At 40.2% G+C, this 26615-nt stretch overlaps 1 protein-coding gene and 1 long non-coding RNA gene across 2 annotated transcripts in view; both read right to left on the reverse strand.

The window, feature by feature from the left end:
• The window catches only part of LOC117453336 (voltage-dependent T-type calcium channel subunit alpha-1I-like), a 294731-nt gene that overhangs the window by 106244 nt on the left and 161872 nt on the right, over positions 1-26615 (reverse strand). The window contains 5 exon segments of the mRNA XM_071204189.1: positions 3043-3143; positions 4547-4753; positions 17864-18063; positions 20718-20799; positions 25650-25805. Coding sequence (XP_071060290.1) covers positions 3043-3143; positions 4547-4753; positions 17864-18063; positions 20718-20799; positions 25650-25805 — 746 coding nt within the window.
• On the reverse strand, positions 4777-12866 carry LOC139434202 (uncharacterized). The gene is made up of 3 exons (XR_011643611.1): positions 12836-12866; positions 10535-10720; positions 4777-4824 (listed from the first exon to the last, which is right to left on the reverse strand). It is a non-coding gene; the product is annotated as an uncharacterized lncRNA (long non-coding RNA).

Here is a 26615-nt window from a genome sequence, read left to right on the forward strand (position 1 = left end):
ATTGAGCTCAGTGTGCTGCTCTGAGATGCTAGCTCAGACACTTGGCATCTCATCTCGGGGGCAAGGTCATCAATGTTTGGGCTCAGGCTCTGAGCGGAGGAGACCCTCAGGATGGAGGGAAGGTGTGCTGCAATATACCGGCGGGCCAGATCTAATAGTGATTAGAGATTATTCTGCGGGCCGAAATTAAATCCACCACGGGCCTGATTTGGCCCCCGGGCCTTGAGTTTGACGCATGTGCTCTGTTGCATACTGTAGCACTCTCATGACTCTGGAATTGTTGTAACTTTTCTGATGCAAAGCAGTGAAATCATTTGTTTATGTGCTTTCTGACATTAGTTACGGGCCACATCAGCATTATGGTTGCACTCAAAGGGCCGGTTGTGACTTCAAGACTATATAAATATAAATATATACATAGATCATATTTATAAAATGATGTATTATATAACATTATTTCCTCTGCATTTGATTATTATTGAATAGGGTAATAACTTCATAATTAAGTGCGTCTGAAGGCAGAAGTCGAGCAAGTCATTGCAACTCGGCTTGTTTGAGACGCGTTGCGGCTCGCCTCGAAAGTAGACGGGAATAGCCGATCGCAGCCGGGGGAGGTCTCAAAGAGCTCGCCTGAAGTCAGACAGCTCGGAGTCGGCTTCGTCTTCTTCTTCTTCTCTCGGTTTTCGGCTTGACTCGGTTTGCATTTATAAAGAATGCACACATGTGTTTAATCGTTAATGTCAGATATGTACTAAGTGAATACATTTGTTCCTGCTCAAGGTTAGATTCAACTTTATTGTTATTGCACAGATTACAGGAACTGAGACAACGAAATGCAGTTTAGCTTCTAACCAGGTGCAACAAGCAGTGAAGAGGAAAGTAATGTACACAATCTACAGAAGAACATATAGAATGAATTGAATGATGAATAAACAGTGGGGTATGAATACACTAGATATCAGCCTGTGAGCAGTATGAACAGTGTGTATGAATACACTAGATATCAGCCTGTGAGCAGTATGAACAGTGTGTATTAATATGCTAAGATATATAAAGTATGAAAACGGTAAGCAGTATAGTATATAATATATAGATATTAATTTCATGATGATAAACATTGTGGAACAATGATGAAAAATGGGAATGGATGTGGCGACGTAAAACTGACACAAAACAACAACAACCTTTAGCCGAGCCAATGGGAGAGCTTCATCAGCAGCACGTGGTAAAACCCACCAATGAGCGCTCAGCTCGAGATACCAGCGAGCCGTTTCCCATCAAGCATTTCGCTTCCGCAGCCCGTGGAGAGGAACTGCGCCAACTCGCCGCGCCTCGCTCTCAAGGCTGCGGGCGTCTTTGTCCCGCGAGATTTCAAAGTCTCATGTGGGCGAGCCTCCAGAGCAAGTCGGACAACATGACTACCCATCATGCAACGCACGAGCAAGACGTTGATCGCAACTGCGCAAGTCTCCCTTGTCTCAAACAAGCCTACTCTCTTCAGTGCTCATGTCACAATACAAGATGCATTGTGGGACATATAGTTTATGGGCAATGTGCTTCTGTAAAGAGGCATGTCACATATAATTAGGGTTGGGTACCGAGAACCGGTTCCGGTTCGGAACCGGTTCCAACATTTCGATTCCAACGGCATCATTTAGAAATGTGAATTTCGGTTCCGCTTTTCGATTCCTGAGGAAATGTTTCTCGCCGCTCTCCGTAGCCGACTGCATGACTGCAGCGGGGCGGGACATTTCCTACAGTGTAACCTGAGACCAGGGCCGGCCCGTCGCACTGGCGTTATAGATGTTCTCCTAGGGCGCCAGATCTGTGGAGGCGCTGCGCTGACAGCTCTGGGAGGAAAAAATAAATGTTTTGACCGTTGGTGCTCATCCTAATTTTCGGCCTTGATGTAACAACATTCATAATTAAGTAAATGTAACACCCTTTTCATCCCGGCTACACGTTTCATTTGCCCTGTACGATGGGCGCTGCAAGTGATTAAAATGGGGGATGTTGGCTTATCTGGCAACCGCAGCTCACAGCCAAAGTGCGAGTGAGCGAGGGAGAAAGGGAGGGCGCTGTTGTTGTTAGCATCTGGTGCTAGCTGCTCTGACGGATATAAGAAGAAGATGTTTCTACAATGATGTGGAGGAGAGTCCTCTCCAGTCAGACTGAGAGGCTGATAACTACAGCTCAGTGAGGTAAAGGACTCTGAGGGTTTAGATAGTTCACTTTAGTCCAAGTTATCTCAGTGGGTCTCAAACGTTTTGATCACAATTTATGTAAACACATATTTCCAAGGCACTCCTTTATAATTATTGGGATAAAACAAGTTTGAAATCATTCCAATGTATACTATCGGACAGTAAACCAGACATATCGTTTTAAACTGGAGAGATAAAAACATATGCATAAATAAAATAGTAAAATAAGATATGAATGAACAACAAAAATAAAATGCATTACATGTAGGCTATTTGTTATTTAATTATTAAAATGTAAACCGATCTTTTTCATATAGGTGTTTAGAGTTGTACCCCCTAGATCTAGTCTCTAGTAATTCTGCGTGTGCACCAGATTGAAGCATTTTACTTCAAAATGTTCAAACATTTCTTCCCGGTATGCCTGAGAAGGCAGATATGCTTGTTTTTCTCAACAAGAACTGTTGTAGCTTCAGTGGTTCTCAGGTTACAGTTACATAGCAGTGAATATAAACAGACTGATTAATGTGAATATTACTTTAAACTAACCTGTGTAAAAGTTTCTCGAATAAATGTAATTTTTTTGTTGGAAGAAGCATGTATCATTTTTTTATCCTGCCCCTCAAAGAATCGGAATCGAGAACCGTTAAGAACCGGAATCGAAAAGTAGAATCGGAATCGGAATCGTGGAAATTCAAACGATACCCAACCCTACATATAATAGACGTATTATATTCTTTGCAAGCTCTTGCGGGCCAAGATGTTGACGCCCCTGGTCTAGATTGGACCCAGAACGTTGAAACTTCATGCTCTTCTTTATCCAGAGCTGGGTTTCACTCACCTGTTCTGGGGGGAGAAGAGGTAGACGGACCACGCCTCTCTCGATTCACACCAGTCGGGCTTGTACACCTCCATCATCTTCTGGACACGGAAACACATACTCTGGAGGAGGCAGGAGGGAGAAGGAACAGGCGTGAGAAGAAAGAAAGCTGGGGGCGTCATCATCATCATCATCATCATCATCATCATCATCATCATCATCATCATCATTGATACACAGAAAAGTGCAACACTCAAACTATGTGTAATATTAATATTTTTTAATTCACGTAACTTTATTTTATCTTCATTCCGTTTACAATGACATTAAAACGATTGAATTATTCATGGCACGCTTGGAGATTTCATAAAGTGAGTGTGAAGCCCCTGCAGAGATAAGATAAACTAATACCGCGGCCTCATCTGTACACCCACTACCACCGTGATTAAGATGTATGTTGTGTTTCGCAGTATCGTCGAGGCAACCAAATAAACAACAGACTGCAATATATAGCATTAATACAGAGCTTAGGCATCGTCGTTAAGAGGTAGTGATTATTCATTGATGTGTTGCTATTAAGGCCTTTTGTCTTAAAGGGGTCCTATCCATCTTCAGGTGTATATCAGTGTGTAGTGTCTCTACTTTAAAGAGTCCTCTCCTGCTGATGTTCAGGTGTATATCAGTATGTAGTGTCTCTACTTTAAAGAGTCCTCTCCTGCTGATGTTCAGGTGTATATCAGTATGTAGTGTCTCTACTTTAAAGAGTCCTCTCCTGCTGATGTTCAGGTGTATATCAGTATGTAGTGTCTCTACTTTAAAGAGTCCTCTCCTGCTGATGTTCGGGTGTATATCAGTATGTAGTGTCTCTACTTTAAAAAGAGTCCTCTCCTACTGATGTTCAGGTGTATATCAGTGTGTAGTGTCTCTACTTTAAAGAGTCCTCTCCTGCTGATGTTCAGGTGTATATCAGTATGTAGTGTCTCTACTTTAAAGAGTCCTCTCCTGCTGATGTTCAGGTGTATATCAGTGTGTAGTGTCTCTACTTTAAAGAGTCCTCTCCTGCTGATGTTCAGGTGTATATCAGTGTGTAGTGTCTCTACTTTAAAGAGTCCTCTCCTGCTGATGTTCAGGTGTATATCAGTATATCATACTGCCTGTGCTGCAGCACCTCTTTTCACCCTCTGTCTGAAACCAGAGCCCAGTCTGCTCTGATTGGTTAGCTGGCTGGCTCTGCTGTGATTGGTCAACCTGCTTAGAGATGTCCCGCCCCTTAGCCTATCACGTACAATGTGTCTGAGTGCTCGTCAATAGGAGCGGAAATGTTACATAGGGATGTCTCTATATATGTTCCCGAGAAACTCCCTCTGGAGGGAACACAGGGATTTTAGCATTTGCAGACCATGTACATGCACATAACCCTATATAAGACACTACAGTAAAGGTCAAACCCCAGAAAGCAGAACACCAGGGCCTCTTCACAAATGATATTTATCTATATATTGCGATACAGATCTGTTCCACTCACATAATCCGTCTCTTCATCGAGGTCGGTTCTGTCCTTGCGTGCGTTGACCTGAGGGTAAACCTCTGCCATCAGCAGAGTGTGTGGTGTTTTGCCGTTACAATCCCGATGGTCCACCCCACTTCCTGCGACAGACCCCCCAGTGATCGACCCCCCCCGCCCCGGAACCCCCCCTCCTCCCGGGGTCTGCTGATTGGACAGGAGGGAGACCTGGAGGATGGCCTCTGAGATCAGGAAGCTCCAGAGAAAGAGCCCGACGATCCCTCCTCGCAGAAAAGCGCCTGGAGAGGAAAAGTGGAGGTGGAGGATGAGAGGCAGGGGTCAGAAGTAGTGGAGTACAAATACTTTGTTACTCTACTTAAGTAAATGTTTCTGGTATCAGTACTTTACTCCACTACTTATTTTTCTGACGACCTTTTACTTTGACTTCTCACATGTTGAACTCAAATACCTGTACTTTCTACTTCTTACATGTTGAACACAAATACCTGTACTTTCTACTTCTTACATGTTGAACACAAATACCTGTACTTTCTACTTCTTACATGTTGAACCCAAATACCTGTACTTTCTACTTCTCACATGTTGAACACAAATACCTGTACTTTCTACTTCTTACATGTTGAACCCAAATACCTGTACTTTCTACTTCTTACATGTTGAACCCAAATACCTGTACTTTCTACTTCTCACATGTTGAACTCAAATACATGTACTTTCTACTTCTCACATGTTGAACTCAAATACCTGTACTTTCTACTTCTTACATGTTGAACCCAAATACCTGTACTTTCTACTTCTTACATGTTGAACTCAAATACCTGTACTTTCTACTTCTTACATGTTGAACCCAAATACCTGTACTTTCTACTTCTCTCATGTTGAACACAAATACCTGTACTTTCTACTTCTTACATGTTGAACACAAATACCTGTACTTTCTACTTCTTACACGTTGAACTCAAATACCTGTACTTTCTACTTCTTACATGTTGAACCCAAATACCTGTACTTTCTACTTCTCACATGTTGAACTCAAATACCTGTACTTTCTACTTCTCTCATGTTGAACTCAAATACCTGTACTTTCTACTTCTCACATGTTGAACTCAAATACCTGTACTTTCTACTTCTCACATGTTGAACCCAAATACCTGTACTTTCTACTTCTTACACGTTGAACTCAAATACATGTACTTTCTACTTCTCACATGTTGAACTCAAATACCTGTACTTTCTACTTCTCACATGTTGAACTCAAATACCTGTACTTTCTACTTCTCACATGTTGAACTCAAATACCTGTACTTTCTACTTCTTACATGTTGAACTCAAATACCTGTACTTTCTACTTCTCACATGTTGAACTCAAATACCTGTACTTTCTACTTCTCACATGTTGAACTCAAATACCTGTACTTTCTACTTCTTACATGTTGAACTCAAATACCTGTACTTTCTACTTCTCACATGTTGAACTCAAATACCTGTACTTTCTACTTCTTACATGTTGAACTCAAATACCTGTACTTTCTACTTCTTACATGTTGAACTCAAATACCTGTACTTTCTACTTCTCACATGTTGAACCCAAATACCTGTACTTTCTACTTCTTACATGTTGAACCCAAATACCTGTACTTTCTACTTCTCACATGTTGAACTCAAATACCTGTACTTTCTACTTCTCACATGTTGAACACAAATACCTGTACTTTCTACTTCTTACATGTTGAACACAAATACCTGTACTTTCTACTTCTTACACGTTGAACTCAAATACCTGTACTTTCTACCTCTTACATGTTGAACCCAAATACCTGTACTTTCTACTTCTCACATGTTGAACTCAAATACATGTACTTTCTACTTCTCACATGTTGAACTCAAATACCTGTACTTTCTACTTCTTACATGTTGAACTCAAATACCTGTACTTTCTACTTCTCACATGTTGAACTCAAATACCTGTACTTTCTACTTCTTACATGTTGAACTCAAATACCTGTACTTTCTACTTCTTACATGTTGAACTCAAATACCTGTACTTTCTACTTCTCACATGTTGAACCCAAATACCTGTACTTTCTACTTCTTACATGTTGAACCCAAATACCTGTACTTTCTACTTCTCACATGTTGAACTCAAATACATGTACTTTCTACTTCTCACATGTTGAACTCAAATACCTGTACTTTCTACTTCTTACATGTTGAACACAAATACCTGTACTTTCTACTTCTTACACGTTGAACTCAAATACCTGTACTTTCTACTTCTCACATGTTGAACTCAAATACATGTACTTTCTACTTCTCACATGTTGAACTCAAATACCTGTACTTTCTACTTCTTACATGTTGAACCCAAATACCTGTACTTTCTACTTCTTACATGTTGAACTCAAATACCTGTACTTTCTACTTCTTACATGTTGAACCCAAATACCTGTACTTTCTACTTCTCTCATGTTGAACACAAATACCTGTACTTTCTACTTCTTACATGTTGAACACAAATACCTGTACTTTCTACTTCTTACACGTTGAACTCAAATACCTGTACTTTCTACTTCTTACATGTTGAACCCAAATACCTGTACTTTCTACTTCTCACATGTTGAACTCAAATACCTGTACTTTCTACTTCTCTCATGTTGAACTCAAATACCTGTACTTTCTACTTCTCACATGTTGAACTCAAATACCTGTACTTTCTACTTCTCACATGTTGAACCCAAATACCTGTACTTTCTACTTCTTACACGTTGAACTCAAATACATGTACTTTCTACTTCTCACATGTTGAACTCAAATACCTGTACTTTCTACTTCTCACATGTTGAACTCAAATACCTGTACTTTCTACTTCTCACATGTTGAACCCAAATACCTGTACTTTCTACTTCTTACACGTTGAACTCAAATACATGTACTTTCTACTTCTCACATGTTGAACTCAAATACCTGTACTTTCTACTTCTCACATGTTGAACTCAAATACCTGTACTTTCTACTTCTTACATGTTGAACTCAAATACCTGTACTTTCTACTTCTCACATGTTGAACTCAAATACCTGTACTTTCTACTTCTTACATGTTGAACTCAAATACCTGTACTTTCTACTTCTCACATGTTGAACTCAAATACCTGTACTTTCTACTTCTTACATGTTGAACTCAAATACCTGTACTTTCTACTTCTTACATGTTGAACTCAAATACCTGTACTTTCTACTTCTCACATGTTGAACCCAAATACCTGTACTTTCTACTTCTTACATGTTGAACCCAAATACCTGTACTTTCTACTTCTCACATGTTGAACTCAAATACCTGTACTTTCTACTTCTCACATGTTGAACACAAATACCTGTACTTTCTACTTCTTACATGTTGAACACAAATACCTGTACTTTCTACTTCTTACACGTTGAACTCAAATACCTGTACTTTCTACCTCTTACATGTTGAACCCAAATACCTGTACTTTCTACTTCTCACATGTTGAACTCAAATACATGTACTTTCTACTTCTCACATGTTGAACTCAAATACCTGTACTTTCTACTTCTTACATGTTGAACTCAAATACCTGTACTTTCTACTTCTCACATGTTGAACTCAAATACCTGTACTTTCTACTTCTTACATGTTGAACTCAAATACCTGTACTTTCTACTTCTTACATGTTGAACTCAAATACCTGTACTTTCTACTTCTCACATGTTGAACCCAAATACCTGTACTTTCTACTTCTTACATGTTGAACCCAAATACCTGTACTTTCTACTTCTCACATGTTGAACTCAAATACATGTACTTTCTACTTCTCACATGTTGAACTCAAATACCTGTACTTTCTACTTCTTACATGTTGAACACAAATACCTGTACTTTCTACTTCTTACACGTTGAACTCAAATACCTGTACTTTCTACTTCTCACATGTTGAACTCAAATACATGTACTTTCTACTTCTCACATGTTGAACTCAAATACCTGTACTTTCTACTTCTTACATGTTGAACCCAAATACCTGTACTTTCTACTTCTTACATGTTGAACTCAAATACCTGTACTTTCTACTTCTTACATGTTGAACCCAAATACCTGTACTTTCTACTTCTCTCATGTTGAACACAAATACCTGTACTTTCTACTTCTTACATGTTGAACACAAATACCTGTACTTTCTACTTCTTACACGTTGAACTCAAATACCTGTACTTTCTACTTCTTACATGTTGAACCCAAATACCTGTACTTTCTACTTCTCACATGTTGAACTCAAATACCTGTACTTTCTACTTCTCTCATGTTGAACTCAAATACCTGTACTTTCTACTTCTCACATGTTGAACTCAAATACCTGTACTTTCTACTTCTCACATGTTGAACCCAAATACCTGTACTTTCTACTTCTTACACGTTGAACTCAAATACATGTACTTTCTACTTCTCACATGTTGAACTCAAATACCTGTACTTTCTACTTCTCACATGTTGAACTCAAATACCTGTACTTTCTACTTCTCACATGTTGAACCCAAATACCTGTACTTTCTACTTCTTACACGTTGAACTCAAATACATGTACTTTCTACTTCTCACATGTTGAACTCAAATACCTGTACTTTCTACTTCTCACATGTTGAACTCAAATACCTGTACTTTCTACTTCTTACATGTTGAACTCAAATACCTGTACTTTCTACTTCTCACATGTTGAACTCAAATACCTGTACTTTCTACTTCTTACATGTTGAACTCAAATACACTAACATTGCTGATCAGCACTTTCATTGAATTCTGGATGATTTAGTCAACTTTGTAACACCCGGTCAAAAATTACCACCATAAAGAAAAGGAATTAGTAACCATCCAGATCAGATACACACACACACACACACACACACACACACACACACACACACACACACACACACACACACACACACACACACACACACACACACACACACACACACACACACACACACACACACACACACACCACACACACACACACACACACACACACACACACACACACACACACACACACACACACACACACACACACACACACACACACACACACACACACACACACACACACACACACACACACACAGAGAACAATTTGATAAATGTCCCGCTCTTATGTACCCCTCCCCCCACATGGATCACACCAGGCACACACACTACATGTTCAGTGTCTGTTCTTTGTATATTGACTGCAGTTTTTCATATATACCAGTACTCTGATACAATATGTACAGTTTGAAAGGGTGTTAAAAGAAATGTGGTGATGATTAATGGTTTTTGTGTTAATGTAATAGCAGTTAAAACAGAACCGGTCAAATTTGACCGCGAACACCAAAGTAAGGGGGGGGGGGGAACACGAAGACAATAGGAGGGTTAATATAAAGGGAGGTCAGTTACTCTTTAAAACAGCTGGTAGTTATGGGTACTTTTTACTTAAAGGTGGGTTAAGAATGGAGAAACCAGCTGGAGTGCGCTGGAATTTGAAAATACACAACCGGAAAAAATCTGCCCCTTTCTTCAGACTTCGTACAGAGCCCCTCCCCCAACACACACGAACGCGCACATGACCAATGAGGGCACGAGATACGTTTGTGCCCAGATGGAAGGCTGACAGGCAGGTAGGCCATCCAGTTGCTTTAGCCGGCTCAGATGATTGGTCGTGCTTTTTACAGCGCCACGGCTTCCACAGATGAAACTTTTTGATGTATTTATTGTCAAAGCATTTAATGTATTCATTGCCATCGGGACGTTCAGAGCATTCCATGGAATATAACAAGTGTTTCTGAAGTGAATTACCTACCCCACCTTTAAGTACATTTCGAAGCCCATACTTCTTTACTTTCACTTGAGTAAAGACGTTTAGTCAGTACTTCTACTTTCAACAGAGTATTTTTAAACACGAGTATCTGTACTTCTACTTGAGTAAAGGATGTGTGTACTTTTGCCATCTCTGATGAGGGGGGAGAGCGTGATGGGAGTGTCGAGGGTGGGAGAGGAGGGACTCCTGCTCGGCAGCGAAGGTGTAGGAGTAGGGGGATCGAGTGCTGTGGACACGGAGACTCCCCCCGACCACAGGGGGTCCACCAAACCCATAACTCCTCCGACCCAAACTGTTGGAGCTGGACCTGGTGGAAGAACAGTTATATAGGCAAGTTTATTTAGATAGCACTTTTCAACACAAGGCAATTCAAAGTGCTTTACAAAAACGAAAGACATTAAGAGCATTAAGAAACATATTATAAAATGGCATTTAAAAACACTCATTGAAAAGCAACGATAATAAAACATGAATAACAAAGGAACATGAATGAAAGTGACGGAGCAGTGTGAGATATTCACTGCGGAAATGTTTAGGTCTGACTCTCAATCATTGCTGCAGATACACGCTTTACAACATCAGGAGGATACGTCCCCAGCTGACCCAGAAAGCCACGCAGGTTCTGGTCCAGGCTCTCGTCACCTCACGCCTAGACTACTGCAACTCCCTCCTGGCTGGTCTACCTGCATGTGTCAGCCGACCTCTGCAGCTCATCCAGAATGCAGTGGCTCGTCTGGTCTTCAACCTTCCTAAATTCTCCCACACCACGCCGCTCCTCCGCTCCCTTCACTGGCTTCCAGTAACTTCTAGAATCACATCCAGTCATTGATTTGTTCAATGCACTTACTCAGTGTTTGAATTGGAGCATAGTCTCCTGGTGAAATTGTTACGTAAATGTGTGTGTCATCCGCAAACTTATTTTGTTGTTCTTCATTATCTGAGCCAGTGGTAGCATGTAGATGTTAAAGAGAAGAGGCCCCAAGATGGAGCCTTGAGGAACCCCACATGTCATATTTGTCAACTCAGATGTGTATGTACCTATAGAAACAAAGTTGTTTCTGTCCTTTAGGTAGGATTCAAACCAATTTAGAACTGTTTCCGAAAGTCCCACCCAGTTTTCCAGTCGGTCTAGTAATATGTTGTGGTCAACAGTGTCAAACGCAGCACTGAGATCTAATAATACTAACACTGAAGTTCTGCCACTGTCTGTGTTTAAGTGGATGTAATTAAAGACCTTTACATTGGCTTCCGGTAACTGCTAGAATTCACTTCAAGACACTGGTACTTGCGTACCATGCTGCGAATGGATCTGGCCCTTCCTATCCAGGACATGGTTAAACCGTACACCCCAGCACGTGCACTCCGCTCTACATCAACCAAACAGCTCGCTGCACCCTCGCTGCGAGGGGGACCCAAGTTCCCATCAGCAGAAACACGTGGGTTTGCTATCCTGGCTCCAAGATGGTAGAATGAGCTCCCCATTGAAATCAGGACAGCAGATAGCTTACACACCTTCCAGACTGAAATCTCATCTCTTTCGACTCCACTTCGAGCGATAGAACTATTAACAAAGTACTTATATACTAACAAAGGACTGGCTTCTCTAAAGCCAGTTGAATAGCACTTGAAATGATTTGCTCTATGAAACCTGATGTACTTTATGATTCTGTTTTCTTCAAGGTTGTGTCTTCCTGGTCGAACGCACTTACTGTAAGTCGCTTTGGATAAAAGCGTCAGCTAAATGTAATGCTCACTATTTTCCAGAAATAGTTTTCTTTGTCCTCACTTTCTTTCTACTTTCTTTTTTAACTTATCCTTATCGCACCTTTCATGAACAAAGCCGCCCAAGTACAGAACAAGAAGAAAACATAACAACAATATTAAAATAAATACAGAACAAGATAAAACATCAACAGTGATCCTAATGAAATGCCCTTTAAGAAAAGCTGACAAGAAGAAGAAGTTAAAATAAAACAAATATAAATACAAATAGCTATCACCGCAGTAAACCATATTTAATTGTGTCTTAATGTACATGAATTAATTTCACATTCTGTTCTTGTATCATATTCTATTTACACGTATATAGACTTCTTTCACTATTTTTTATTTTGCATTTTTGTATTTTATTATATGTTGCATTGTTGGAGGAGCTCAGGTCAGAATAACATCTACCCTGGAGCTTATGTGCATGTGACGATAACACCTTTGAATTAGAATTGGAGTTATGTAATATTCATGAATCAATAGAGATGTAATCAACGCTGCATGCACATTGAGAGTCATAACGCTAATAGCAGCATTAAACAACAGCCGAGGTGCGATGTTCCCATGTATGTAATTAAGGCTTAATGAGGGTATTAAATATTCAGTGAGGCAAAAGCCGAACTCAATTACAGGATGTAAATGTGATCTTTTATACCTGCGGCTCCAGGCAGATTGTGGATGCAAAGGGCGCCCCCAGTTGTGGTAGTTTGGACTGCGACCATGACGCTAGAAGAGACACAGAGCAGATTATTATCAATCAATCAACAACTTTATTAATCCCGCAAGGGGCAATTGGTTATGAGCCGTTCCTGTCATGCACACAGGAAGGAAAGACACAGATACACCCGGGAGCACAGATATGGATCATTCCAATTTACACGATAAGCAATTTCACAATAAAATAAATAATCAAGTTAAAAAACCTATCAAGAATTTAGGTTTTTGGTACTTGTGGGTTATCTGTCGCCACTTTTTAAACAGCCTAACCCTCCCCAAAGATTTAATGTGCGTATTTAGAGAGTCCGAAAAAAACAAAAAATGGCCGACAGATAACCAACAAGTACCGATTACTTTCACTATCCATTATTCTGACAATCTTGTTCTGCTATAAACAGCAAGTTATAACCCAAACTGGTTTGATTTAACACCATTTACATGGCTACTTCCTGGTTTGTATTTGACCTGCCACATTGACGGCCAGACAATAATAATCTCCCTGGTTCTCTGCACCAAAAGCCAAAAGCATTTGATTCCTTAAACAATATACAACGACAAAGCTATGACACTCTTTCCCTGTGCTTGTCCTGGTAAAAACCATATGCCATACGAGCGCTCTACTCCCACCAACACCTGTCTCAAATATATACAATTACACCGGGTGCCCAAATCACCCAGTGCCCAAATACACCTTCAAAATAAAAGCATAAAACTACTTTAACTAACTTAAATAATAAAACTCAATAATAATATTTTTACTATAAACAAAAAAAGCAAGAAAATACAAGTTTAACTATCAATTATATAAATCAAAAATATAGCTCCAACAAACAGTCTTTAGGTAAGTCAAATATATACAATTACACCGGGTGCCCAAATCACCCAGTGCCCAAATACACCTTCAAAATAAAAGCATAAAACTACGTTAACTAACTTAAATAATAAAACTCAATAATAATAATTTTACTATAAACAAAAAAAGCAAGAAAATACAAGTTTAACTGTTCAATTATATCAATCAAAAATATAGCTCCAACAAACAGTCTTTAGGTAAGTCAAATATATACAATTACACCTGGTGCCCAAATCACCCAGTGCCCAAATACACCTTCAAAATAAAAGCATACAACTACTTTAACTAACTTAAATAATAAAACTCAATAATAATATGTTTACTATAAACAAAAAAAGCAAGAAAATACAAGTTTAACTATCAATTATATAAATCAAAAATATAGCTCCAACAAACAGTCTTTAGGTAAGTCAAATATATACAATTACACCGGGTGCCCAAATCACCCAGTGCCCAAATACACCTTCAAAATAAAAGCATAAAACTACGTTAACTAACTTAAATAATAAAACTCAATAATAATAATTTTACTATAAACAAAAAAAGCAAGAAAATACAAGTTTAACTATCAATTATATAAATCAAAATATAGCTCCAACAAACAGTCTTTAGGTAAGTCAAATATATACAATTACACCGGGTGCCCAAATCACCCAGTGCCCAAATACACCTTCAAAATAAAAGCATAAAACTACTTTAACTAACTTAAATAATAAAACTCAATAATAATATTTTTACTATAAACAAAAAAAGCAAGAAAATACAAGTTTAACTATCAATTATATAAATCAAAATATAGCTCCAACAAACAGTCTTTAGGTAAGTCAAATATATACAATTACACCGGGTGCCCAAATCACCCAGTGCCCAAATACACCTTCAAAATAAAAGCATAAAACTACTTTAACTAACTTAAATAATAAAGCTCAATAATAATAATTTTACTATAAACAAAAAAAGCAAGAAAATACAAGTTTAACTATCAATTATATAAATCAAAATATAGCTCCAACAAACAGTCTTTAGGTAAGTCAAATATATATAATTACACCGGGTGCCCAAATCACCCAGTGCCCAAATACACCTTCAAAATAAAAGCATAAAACTACGTTAACTAACTTAAATAATAAAACTCAATAATAATAATTTTACTATAAACAAAAAAAGCAAGAAAATAAAAGTTTAACTATCAATTATATAAATCAAAATATAGCTCCAACAAACAGTCTTTAGGTAAGTCATCACCTAGGGAAGTTTAAAGAACAAAGCTTGCTGTGTATGCTCTTCAACTCAGCACATGAATATATGGCGAGAGATAAGTGGAAAAGAGTGTGCCTGCTATTGTAGGATAATCTCTAACAAAAGTGATATACACTAAGGTTTTAAAGTGAACTTGCAGTGCTGTCAGCAGGCTGTCATCACGTTTAATGTGCAGACCCCCGACTGCCAGTTCCACTCAGGGGAACAGAACCAGTCCTGTTTGTTTCCGCATGTCTAATCCTCTCAGCTTGACAGAGGTAATTATGGGTTTTACCCTCGAAGCATACATGTCAACAGTCAGAGCCTGAACTGATGCGATATATCAGGGAATCTAAGCATCCGTCTCTATAGAAACTGAAGTGAAGCCGAACAACGGCAGCAACACTGACAACTGCACTGCGGATAAGTCAAGAGGAACAATGAGAGAGAGAGTGTGTGTGTGTGTGTGTGTGTGTGTGTGTGTGTGTGTGTGTGTGTGTGTGTGTGTGTGTGTGTGTGTGTGTGTGTGTGTGTGTGTGTTGTGGACATTTAAAACTATGTATTCCGTACAATACAGCATAAAAAAGACACATTCTGGCTCTATGATATGCAGTCACGATATGCCAACATTCTGTCACTACCACTTTGTCTTATATACAATGAAATTTAAAGTCAATGGCTATGTCAATTTAAACATCATTACTTTTTATTACCAGATACACCGTGCACCTCTGCACTAAGTCAATGTGTCCTTGGCTGTTCTCTCCGTCTATGATAACGGCTTACTTTGAGCTTTATTGATGTTTGTCTAGGTACAACTTTATCTGACATTGAACTGGCTGATAACTGTACTCAAAATAATAACACTATTAAAGATAAGTGAAGTGAGGGAACAGGTCGCTACTCTGACCTCATTCCTACTTTCTTAAAGCGGCTATAATTTCCAGGTTAATTTTAGTATTTATTGTCTTTACTTTAACGAGTCCTCTCCTGCTGATGTTCAGGTGTATATCAGCATGGAGATTGTAGCCTTTGCAGACCATTTACACGCACAGAAACCTATAGAACATATAGAAATCCCAAAAACCATGATAAGGCTTTAATAGTAGTATGCATATACTCTAAGGAATAATTATTTTTGAGGTAACCCTCACAGAGATGATGACTTGTTCACAGTCACCACCGCTAAGCTAAAGGCGGCTAATGTTGGGCTATAAAGGAACTACAGCACGGTCACATGACTTCACGTCACCACCGCTAAGCTAAAGGTGGCTAATGTTGGGCTATAAAGGAACTACAGCACGGTCACATGACTTCACGTCGCCACCGCTAAGCTAAAGGTGGCTAATGTTGGGCTATAAAGGAACTACAGCACGGTCACATGACTTCACGTCGCCACCGCTAAGCTAAAGGTGGCTAATGTTGGGCTATAAAGGAACTACAGCACGGTCACATGACTTCACGTCGCCACCGCTAAGCTAAAGGAGGCTAATGTTGGGCTATAAAGGAACTACAGCACGGTCACATGACTTCACGTCGCCACCGCTAAGCTAAAGGTGGCTAATGTTGGGCTATAAAGGAACTACAGCACGGTCACATGACTTCACGTCGCCACCGCTAAGCTAAAGGTGGCTAATGTTGGGCTATAAAGGAACTACAGCACGGTCACATGACTTCACGTCACCACCGCTAAGCTAAAGGAGGCTAATGTTGGGCTATAAAGGAACTACAGCTCGGTCACATGACTTCACGTCGCCACTGCTAAGCTAAAGGTGGCTGATGTTGGGCTATAAAGGAACTACAGCACGGTCACATGACTTCACGTCGCCACCGCTAAGCTAAAGGAGGCTGATGTTGGGCTATAAAGGAACTACAGCACGGTCACATGACTTCACGTCACCACCGCTAAGCTAAAGGCGGCTAATGTTGGGCTATAAAGGAACTACAGCACGGTCACATGACTTCACCTCGCCACCGCTACGCTAAAGGTGGCTAATGTTGGGCATGATGATGTTTAGTCTTCTCATTTAGATACTTCAAATACAACAGTGGGGTATTTACTGACACAGTTATGCCGTAGAACAAAACGTTCAAATCTCTTCAGCTTGTGTTAATCGCAGTCTTAATTTCAGGCTATCTACCAGGCTAACAGCCTTCAAAAGGAGGCAGCAGGAAGTGCTAAATGCTAACTTCTTTCATGGTTTAGGGCCCATGCCTGCACCACCCTGTCGAGCAATGCTAAATTAGTTTGGAGTTTCATCCGAGTCCAAACTGCTTAGACGATGGATCTTATCAAACGCTTGTGACGGAAGCTGCTGATAAAACTTCCGCAAAACTTCATGAACCAACTTTCCTCTCTGATTATTACCGCTGTACTTTGTCTCCAGGTGATGTAACTTCAGATGTGAGTTAACTCTGGAGAGCCGTGGGAGAAGAGGAGGAGACTTCACAGTGAAGAGGATCTTCTTCCACACCCACAGAGCCTAAGTTTATAACCTGTGAGGTAAGAACGCCACCAAACAACAGCTTATCTCTCTCTGCGTCTCACTCCCCTTTATCTCCCTGTCACTGCATCGCCATCACCCTCCCTCTGTCCTGTTTCTTCTTCGTCTTTCACTTTCTGACGAGGTGGGGGCAGTCAATTAATTCAAGCTGCCATGGCAACTGAATGCTGAGCCAAACACGGATGCACTGTTTTCTCTCTCTGGAGGTTTCAGTTCAGCAGGCACAACGCTGAGGCTTTCCCACTGTGTGTGTGTGTGTGTGTGTGTGTGTGTGTGTGTGTGTGTGTGTGTGTGTGGTGTGTGTGTGTGTGTGTGTGTGTGTGTGTGTGTGTGTGTGTGTGTGTGTGTGTGTGTGTGTGTGTGTGTGTACCAGAGAGAGGGAGCGTCTCTCCAGGCTGCTCTTTTCGCTGCTCTTCACACTGCTCTTCAAGCTGCTCTTCACGCTGCTCTTCCTGGACTCCATGGTGAAGCTCCGCCTCTCTGAGGAGTTTGACCTCCGCGACCCCCGCGGCCCCGACAGGGCCCCGAGCTCCAGGTGCCCGTTGGGGGTCAGCGTGCAGATCCTGGGGTCTGGAGGTATAACAGAGATTACACGTTGAATACATATTTTATTGTTTTTTGTGCCATCCATCTAATGTTGCAGCTACAGCTAACTTCTTGTGTAAATGTAAATAATTGTATCTATTTCATTTTTAGCGATTTTTAATTGGATTAAAATCGTTTTTTATTTTATTTGTTACTTCTTACGTTAATATAATAACTTTTATTACATGTGTTTTGTTTTTTTCAACCCAGACACTTTATAAAGCTTCAGACAGCTGCTTGAGACTTTAACATGTATTTTAAGGCTCCAGTCAGTGGGAAGGATAAATGAAAAAAAACATCTGCAAAGATAGCCGTTTTGGAGACATTTAATCCTGATTAATGTCTAAAGAAATTAAATGTTAGAAGCGGGCGGGATGATGGTGCCAAAATCCACCCCTGCTGAGGGTTCTCCACGAAAGAAGAAGTTGAAATTACTTCTTAAGGCTAAAAGAAGGCTTTAAATGTAGAGAGGTGGAGAATGAACACTCACTGCCCACACAGAAAAAGTAAGAGACAAGAAGCAAAGGTAATAAGTCTGTGTGTGAAGGTGGACTTTAAAACACCTCGTTTTATTCCCATCCACTGTAAGGAGGAGAAGGGTTTTATATCTGCCAACACTGTAGATAAGTTTCTAGACTGTTGTTAAATCCTCTGAACTCACCACCGCTAAGCTAAAGGTGGCTAATGTTGGGCTATAAAGGAACTACAGCACGGTCACATGACTTCACGTCACCACCGCTAAGCTAAAGGTGGCTGATGTTGGGCTATAAAGGAACTACAGCACGGTCACATTACTTCACGTCACCACCGCTAAGCTAAAGGCGGCTAATGTTGGGCTATAAAGGAACTACAGCACGGTCACATGACTTCACGTCTCCACCGCTAAGCTAAAGGCGGCTAATGTTGGGCTATAAAGGAACTACAGCACGGTCACATGACTTCACGTCACCACCGCTAAGCTAAAGGTGGCTAATGTTAGGCTATAAAGGAACTACAGCACGGTCACATGACTTCACGTCACCACCGCTAAGCTAAAGGTGGCTGATGTTGGGCTATAAAGGAACTACAGCACGGTCACATGACTTCACGTCACCACCGCTAAGCTAAAGGCGGCTAATGTTGGGCTATAAAGGAACTACAGCGTGGTCACATGACTTCACGTCACCACCGCTAAGCTAAAGGTGGCTAATGTTGGGCTATAAAGGAACTACAGCACGGTCACATGACTTCATGTCACCACCGCTAAGCTAAAGGTGGCTAATGTTGGGCTAGAAAGGAACTACAGCACGGTCACATGACTTCACGTCACCACCGCTAAGCTAAAGGCGGCTAATGTTGGCCTATAAAGGAACTACAGCACGGTCACATGACTTCACGTCACCACCGCTAAGCTAAAGGCGGCTAATCTTGGGCATGAACAACTTCAAAATGAGGCAACAGGAAGTGCTAAAATGCTAACTTCTTTCATGATTATTATTAGTATAATAGTATTCCCATCCACTGTAAAGAGGAGCAGACTGCAGGGTTTTATATCTGTCAACACTGCAGAGATCCTCTCCTCTGCAGCATCTCTCACTGTAGAGACGTTCCTGAACATTTGTTGAGTCCTCTGTGCCGTTATCTGCTTCTATTGAGAAGTGAGCTGGGTACGATTCATTGTGAGCGCTGGATAAAGACAAATATCATTCATATTTAAAGACTATTTACAAGCCTTTGGGCACATATTCCTGTCTCGCGTTAGTTCTGTTTGGGTAAACAACATGAATAAGCCTTGCTAGAAACTGAAAACTGTGAGTAAGTGTGAGATGCAAGCAGATTCTGTGATTTCAATTTGGTTTAAGCGGTGAAAAACACCCAGGTACGGACTTGTGGATGTGGTTTTAAAATCTTAAAATCACACATTTTGAGTAATTTTCAGCACCCCTAACAAACTATACTTTCTCTTTTGCTTTTAAAGGTGTAATTGAAATCCCCCAGGGTTCATGTTCTTTATATTTGTCCATCAATTTTCATTTGTGAATTGTCTGTATTATAATTAATCATGTTGGTTATTCTGTAGAAACTTCAGGTCATGTCCTCAGATATTTTTTTGGGAGGTTTCATAAATGTTTGACTTCTTTATGTTTTTTTAAGATACTTTTACTTAATTTAATCAAGGGTTTACGAACATAGGGTATACTGCACATATTAAAGAGACCCTTGAGATATATATGAGTAACTGATCCTGTCTTTTATAATAATAATAATAATAATAATAATAATAATAATACATAAACCACTTTTCCTGGTGCTCAAAGCGCTTTACAAGCAAGTAAAGAAAAATAACAACAACAGTAAAAAGCATTAAGCTAGGTGGAATAGGGGCGGAAGGTTTATGATACTTAGATATTAATATTATTGTAATTTGGATAGTGGGATATAGTTGCGATTTTAGAGAGATTTTGATATGTATCTAACTACAGGAAGTTGCTTTAACCAAAGCCACTGAGGTTTAAAGAGGAACCCAGAGCCTAGTCTGTTCTGATTCGTTCGCTGGACAGCTCTATTGTGATTGGTCAACCGCTCAGATATGTCCCGCCCCCTTTGGGTCTCTTTTATTGTTACTGTGAGGCAGAGAGGTAAACGTGCCATCAGCTCACCAGACAACTTAATGGATTCGTGTTTCTCACTTTCGTCAAAGGAAGAGTGGTCATCGTCAGAATAAGAGCGATTGGCATCACCCTGGAGACAAAGAAGCATAACAACAGACGGGGAGTTCATCATATGAATGCAGTCATGCTGTGGGAGGCTCACAATGTACCAGCTTTCACAGGTTTAGTTTGACATAGGAACTGCAATCTCTGGTGTCAATCAAAGAAACAGACTCTCCCACCAATGATCAAACAGATCTATGTTCAACCACAAACCCCTCAAAATACTAGAGCTACTGTCACACTGTCCCGAAATTGACACCCGATGGACACACGATAAAGGAAATGTTCAAATTCGGCTGTGATCGTAGCAACATCGGGCCGTTCGTGAGGGCATCTAAGCCATCGTATGACCGCCGGTGGAGTTTCTCGGGATCCGGCAGCAACTTCATGAGCGGCAACTTCGTAAGGCACTCATGAGGGAATCTTGTCGAATCGTGTCATCTTCGTGTTATCATCGGTGCATTCGCCCTCACTCTGATCGGGGCGAATGCCCGATGGCACCGATGATAACACGATGCCCTCACGATGGCCTTACGAAGGGCAAAATTGACACACGAATTCAACACGAAAATGAACCTTCGCAAGGTCCTTCGGCTATTTTTTGGCATGCCAAAGATGTTGCCACCGCTCACGAAGTTGCTGCCGGAGCCTGAGAAACTCCACCGGCGGTCATACGATGGCTTAAGATGCCCTCACGAACGGCCCGATGTTGCTACGATCACAGCCACATTTGAACGTTTCCTTTATCGTGAGTCCATCGGGTTGTTTTATTGCACAACAAAATCATGTAAACATATTATGTAAATAACCCAATTTGTGTTCTGTGAAACTAAAAAGGATATAATATATTATTTTGAAGGCGAGTTGACAGGAAGTTGTTGTTGCTATGGAAACAACATTACTGAGAAAACGTAATATTTTCTACATATAAAGACGGATAAAGTAAAGAACAAAGTCTGAAGATATCAGTACAGTATCATAGTACTGTAACATACTTGTTTTTGGTACTTTCATTGCAGTTGTATGTCTTACATGTAATATAAATGTTGCCTTTGTGTGTGGTTCGGGGCCATCTTCGTGCGAATTCACAATTCCATATTCGTGTGTCCATCGGGTGGACACTTCGGGACAGTGTGACAGGGGCTTTACACACTACTCTAATGACCCAACCGTTTGGTTTAAAGCAGGGGTGTCCAAACTATTTCACCCAGGGCCAGGCCGCTTACTAGAGGTATGTTGCCTCATAAAGTGAGTTATAAGTTAGCAAAATCAATCAAATGTAGGTACATTATTCTTAGACTTGAAAATGCTTTAAGAAACACAACAGGTTACAGAGCTCTCCTTTAGGGTTTCATTTATTTAGTTGGCAGCTCATTCCTTACAACAAAAGCCTCAGATTTCTTATAAAAACCGGACATATGAAGGGTCTATTTAAAGCTTGTTATGTAATTAAGTTATTGGGCTTTTTCTTCACATATACATTTCCGAAGTACAATATAAGACAAGGACAAGTTTTATTTGTGGGCCATATTTTATTATACTTTTTTAATTAGCTGACGGCCGTTTCAAAATGGGCCGCATTTAGCCCCCGGGCCGTAGTTTAGACACCCCTGGTTTAGACCAATGGGATTCCCCTTTGTTCTACGCAATGGGAACATCCTGAGTACATTGGCTCAACAATCCCCAGGGGATAGCGGTAGTAGCATTAGAATAGGAGGTGATAAAGCCAGAAGAAAAGACCTTCAGTGAGATGAGAGAGAAGACAGAGGAAGACTATCAACACCTTTATGCCAGTGTCCCTCCTAAATCCACACTAGCGATGAATGTGGAATGGATTACTGTTATTCAGCGATTCGTCTGGACATTCGACAGCTGATGGCAGACTGACAGCATGAGTTCCTCTGAGATGGATGGCTTCAGTATTGTGTGTAATACACCATTATTGTGGTCGGACTGCCTCAGTGTAAACTAGATGTTATACCATTTGAATCGTAGGATACGTTTGCAATTACTTCACAGTATTTAGGCTTACAGTATAGTCAACACTTAGTAAAGGGAACAGCAGAAGAAGACAGACAGGAAGTAAACACTGAAGGGAACAGCAGACGAAGAAAGGCAGGAAGTAAACACTAAAGGGAACAGCAGGAGAAGACAGACAGGAAGTAAACACTAAAGGGAACAGCAGAAGAAGACAGACAGGAAGTAAACACTAAAGGGAACAGCAGACGAAGACAGGCGGACAGGAAGTAAACACTAAAGGGAACAGCAGTAGAAGACAGACAGGAAGTAAACACTAAAGGGAACAGCAGAAGAAGACAGACAGGAAGTAAACACTAAAGGGAACAGCAGAAGAAGACAGACAGGAAGTAAACACTAAAGGGAACAGCAGAAGAAGACAGACAGGAAGTAAACACTAAAGGGAACAGCAGAAGACAGAGAGGAAGTAAACACTAAAGGGAACAGCGGAAGACGACAGACAGGAAGTAAACACTAAAGGGAACAGCAGAAGAAGACAGACAGGAAGTAAACACTAAAGGGAACAGCAGAAGACAGAGAGGAAGTAAACACTAAAGGGAACAGCGGAAGAAGACAGACAGGAAGTAAACACTAAAGGGAACAGCAGAAGAAGACAGACAGGAAGTAAACACTAAAGGGAACAGCAGATGAAGACAGGCGGACAGGAAGTAAACACTAAAGGGAACAGCAGCAGAAGACAGTCAGGAAGTAAACACTAAAGGGAACAGCAGAAGAAGACAGACAGGAAGTAAACACTAAAGGGAACAGCGGAAGAAGACAGACAGGAAGTAAACACTAAAGGGAACAGTGGAAGAAGACAGACAGGAAGTAAACACTAAAGGGAACAGCAGACGAAGACAGGCGGACAGGAAGTAAACACTAAAGGGAACAGTAGTAGAAGACAGACAGGAAGTAAACACTAAACGGAACAGTAGAAGAAGACAGACAGGATGTAAACACTAAAGGGAACAGCAGAAGAAGACAGACAGGAAGTAAACACTAAAGGGAACAGCGGAAGAAGACAGACAGGAAGTAAACACTAAAGGGAACAGTGGAAGAAGACAGACAGGAAGTAAACACTAAAGGGAACAGCAGAAGAAGACAGACAGGAAGTAAACACTAAAGGGAACAGCAGACGAAGACAGGCGGACAGGAAGTAAACACTAAAGGGAACAGTAGTAGAAGACAGACAGGAAGTAAACACTAAAGGGAACAGTAGAAGAAGACAGACAGGAAGTAAACACTAAAGGGAACAGCAGAAGAAGACAGACAGGATGTAAACACTAAAGGGAACAGCAGAAGAAGACAGACAGGAAGTAAACACTAAAGGGAACAGCAGAAGAAGACAGTCAGGAAGTAAACACTAAAGGGAACAGCAGAAGACAGACAGGAAGTAAACACTAAAGGGAACAGCAGAAGAAGACAGACAGGAAGTAAACACTAAAGGGAACAGCAGAAGAAGACAGACAGGAAGTAAACACTGAAGGGAACAGCAGAAGACAGACATGAAGTAAATACTGAAGGGAACAGCAGAAGAAGACAGACAGGAAGTAAACACTGAGGGGAACAGCAGAAGACAGACAGGAAGTAAACACTGAAGGGAACAGCAGAAGACAGACAGGAAGTAAACACTAAAGGGAACAGCAGAAGAAGACAGACAGGAAGTAAACACTGAGGGGAACAGCAGAAGAAGACAGACAGGAAGTAAACACTGAAGGGAACAGCAGACGAAGAAAGGCAGGAAGTAAACACTAAAGGGAACAGCAGGAGAAGACAGACAGGAAGTAAACACTAAAGGGAACAGCAGAAGAAGACAGGCAGACAGGAAGTAAACACTAAAGGGAACAGCAGACGACAGACAGGAAGTAAACACTAAAGGGAACAGCAGAAGACAGACAGGAAGTAAACACTAAAGGGAACAGCAGAAGAAGACAGACAGGAAGTAAACACTACAGAGAACACAGTATGGGCTCTGGCAGTGTTTAAAGACTGGTTAATGTAAAAGAAAAGGTGAACAGACTTGGACAGTTACAGAAAACCTCGATCAGTGCTGCCAGCATTCGACAGTTTTGGACAATTTCTTCTTAGCGGCAGCAAATCAATATTTCTAAGGTCAATAAAATCCTTAAAAATCCATATTAAGAGTGACATTGAGTGTGTTGCCATGTGAGAGGCAGACACATGAACATTGAGGTGGTCATTATCCGGTGTATTACATAGCCAGTTGCTAATAGCCTTTTTCATTAATGACTACCCATTGCTCCTGAAAAGAATTGTACACGAGCGTGGATTGGTTTAGTAAGTTATCATGTATTATAACTGTATAGAATAGAAGCAGTAACTCATGTCAATCTGCTCAGTTTCTATGAATACAAAGGCCGGTCTTATTTTAGCTGTGAATGTCCGGGGCAAAGGTCAAAGTGAGAAACACAGACAGATGGACGGATGCCTACTATCTATAGAAGAATTCTCCATGCACAGAATGCACTGTTGATGTACCAATTGATATCTAAATATTCGAAATGCAGCACTCGTTCGGAGGAAGTTCTTGAATATCTAAGATGTAAGAGCTGCTTTATAAGTTTACAGCCCACGCATTGGAAAATAAATATTTCACCAATATTTGGAAATGTGGAACGGTTTGGAGTTAATGAGGGCTTGTTAATTTGGTGCTGTCAGTGATCATTTAATATATGTCACCTCTACTGAAGCAGGTGGAACCAAATTAACATTTTCAAAAGGTTAGTAATCAACAAACCTGGCCTGGGAACCTCCATCGAGTACGACTTTATTCAAAAGCAGACCTCAATGTATTAAAGAAGCAAGTTTACAGCCTGCATTTTGAGTGGAATAATAACTTACCTCCGCCTGAAAGCCTTCCACCAAGATGGCTACCAGCAAGTTGAAGAGGACGTAGTTTCCAAAAGTCATGAGCGCCACGAAGTAAAGAGCGGCGAGAGGAGAAGTGGCCGCCATCCCGTTGTACAAAACCGCGTTCCAGTCCTCCTGGGTCAGAATCTGAGAGAGTAACGTACACACACATATAAGGCGTTAAAAGTACAAAAGAACAGGAGTCCAACAATTTGATTAGATATTCTTTCATTTGCAAAATACTAATGTTTACCAAAGAGATCTTCAAATCTTAGATTCTTCTATTAGCTTTAAATGATATTGAAAATAAAGAGGTATAAAGACACACTTCTCACAAAGTACACTGCTAAACCATAACTGTTTATATTCTTGTTTTGTATTCAATTTATTAATTTGTGTTTGTATGAATTCTCCTAACTTGCCTGTATATATTATATGAATGATTATATAAATTATTCAAGATTATAAGTATACATTTATATTGTATGTTAACATATATTAAGATGTAAAAAAAAAAAAAGGGAGAAGGGGTCGGATTAAATAAGTGTGAACTTCTTCCGACCCCTTTTCGGACGTGTAATTAGCTAAAGCTTTGTTGTTTATTGATATCAGACGATGACACTACAGATTATTCAATTAGTAATTCAATATTTCGTTTTGTAATTGCATTCATTTGTATAGTACTGTATCATGTCTGTATCATCCTTTGTTTCATTTGTATTTTCTTTGGTTTCACACGCTCGAAAAAAAAAAAAAACGAATATGCAAAATGTACATAGCTGGAGTCAAAGCGTGTGTAAAGTTTAGTTCAAAAATGTATTGAATTTTAAGAAATGTGTCCAAGTACGGAAAATAATTAGGGCCACGCCTGAATTTTATTTTCACGATCTTTCCAAATGTTTTTTGCACAGTTTCTCAGAATTCAGATTTTAATTTAATTAAAAATTAAATAAATCA

This window comes from Pseudochaenichthys georgianus, chromosome 1 (genome assembly GCF_902827115.2).
Source record: "Pseudochaenichthys georgianus chromosome 1, fPseGeo1.2, whole genome shotgun sequence".
NCBI lineage: Eukaryota > Metazoa > Chordata > Actinopteri > Perciformes > Channichthyidae > Pseudochaenichthys > Pseudochaenichthys georgianus.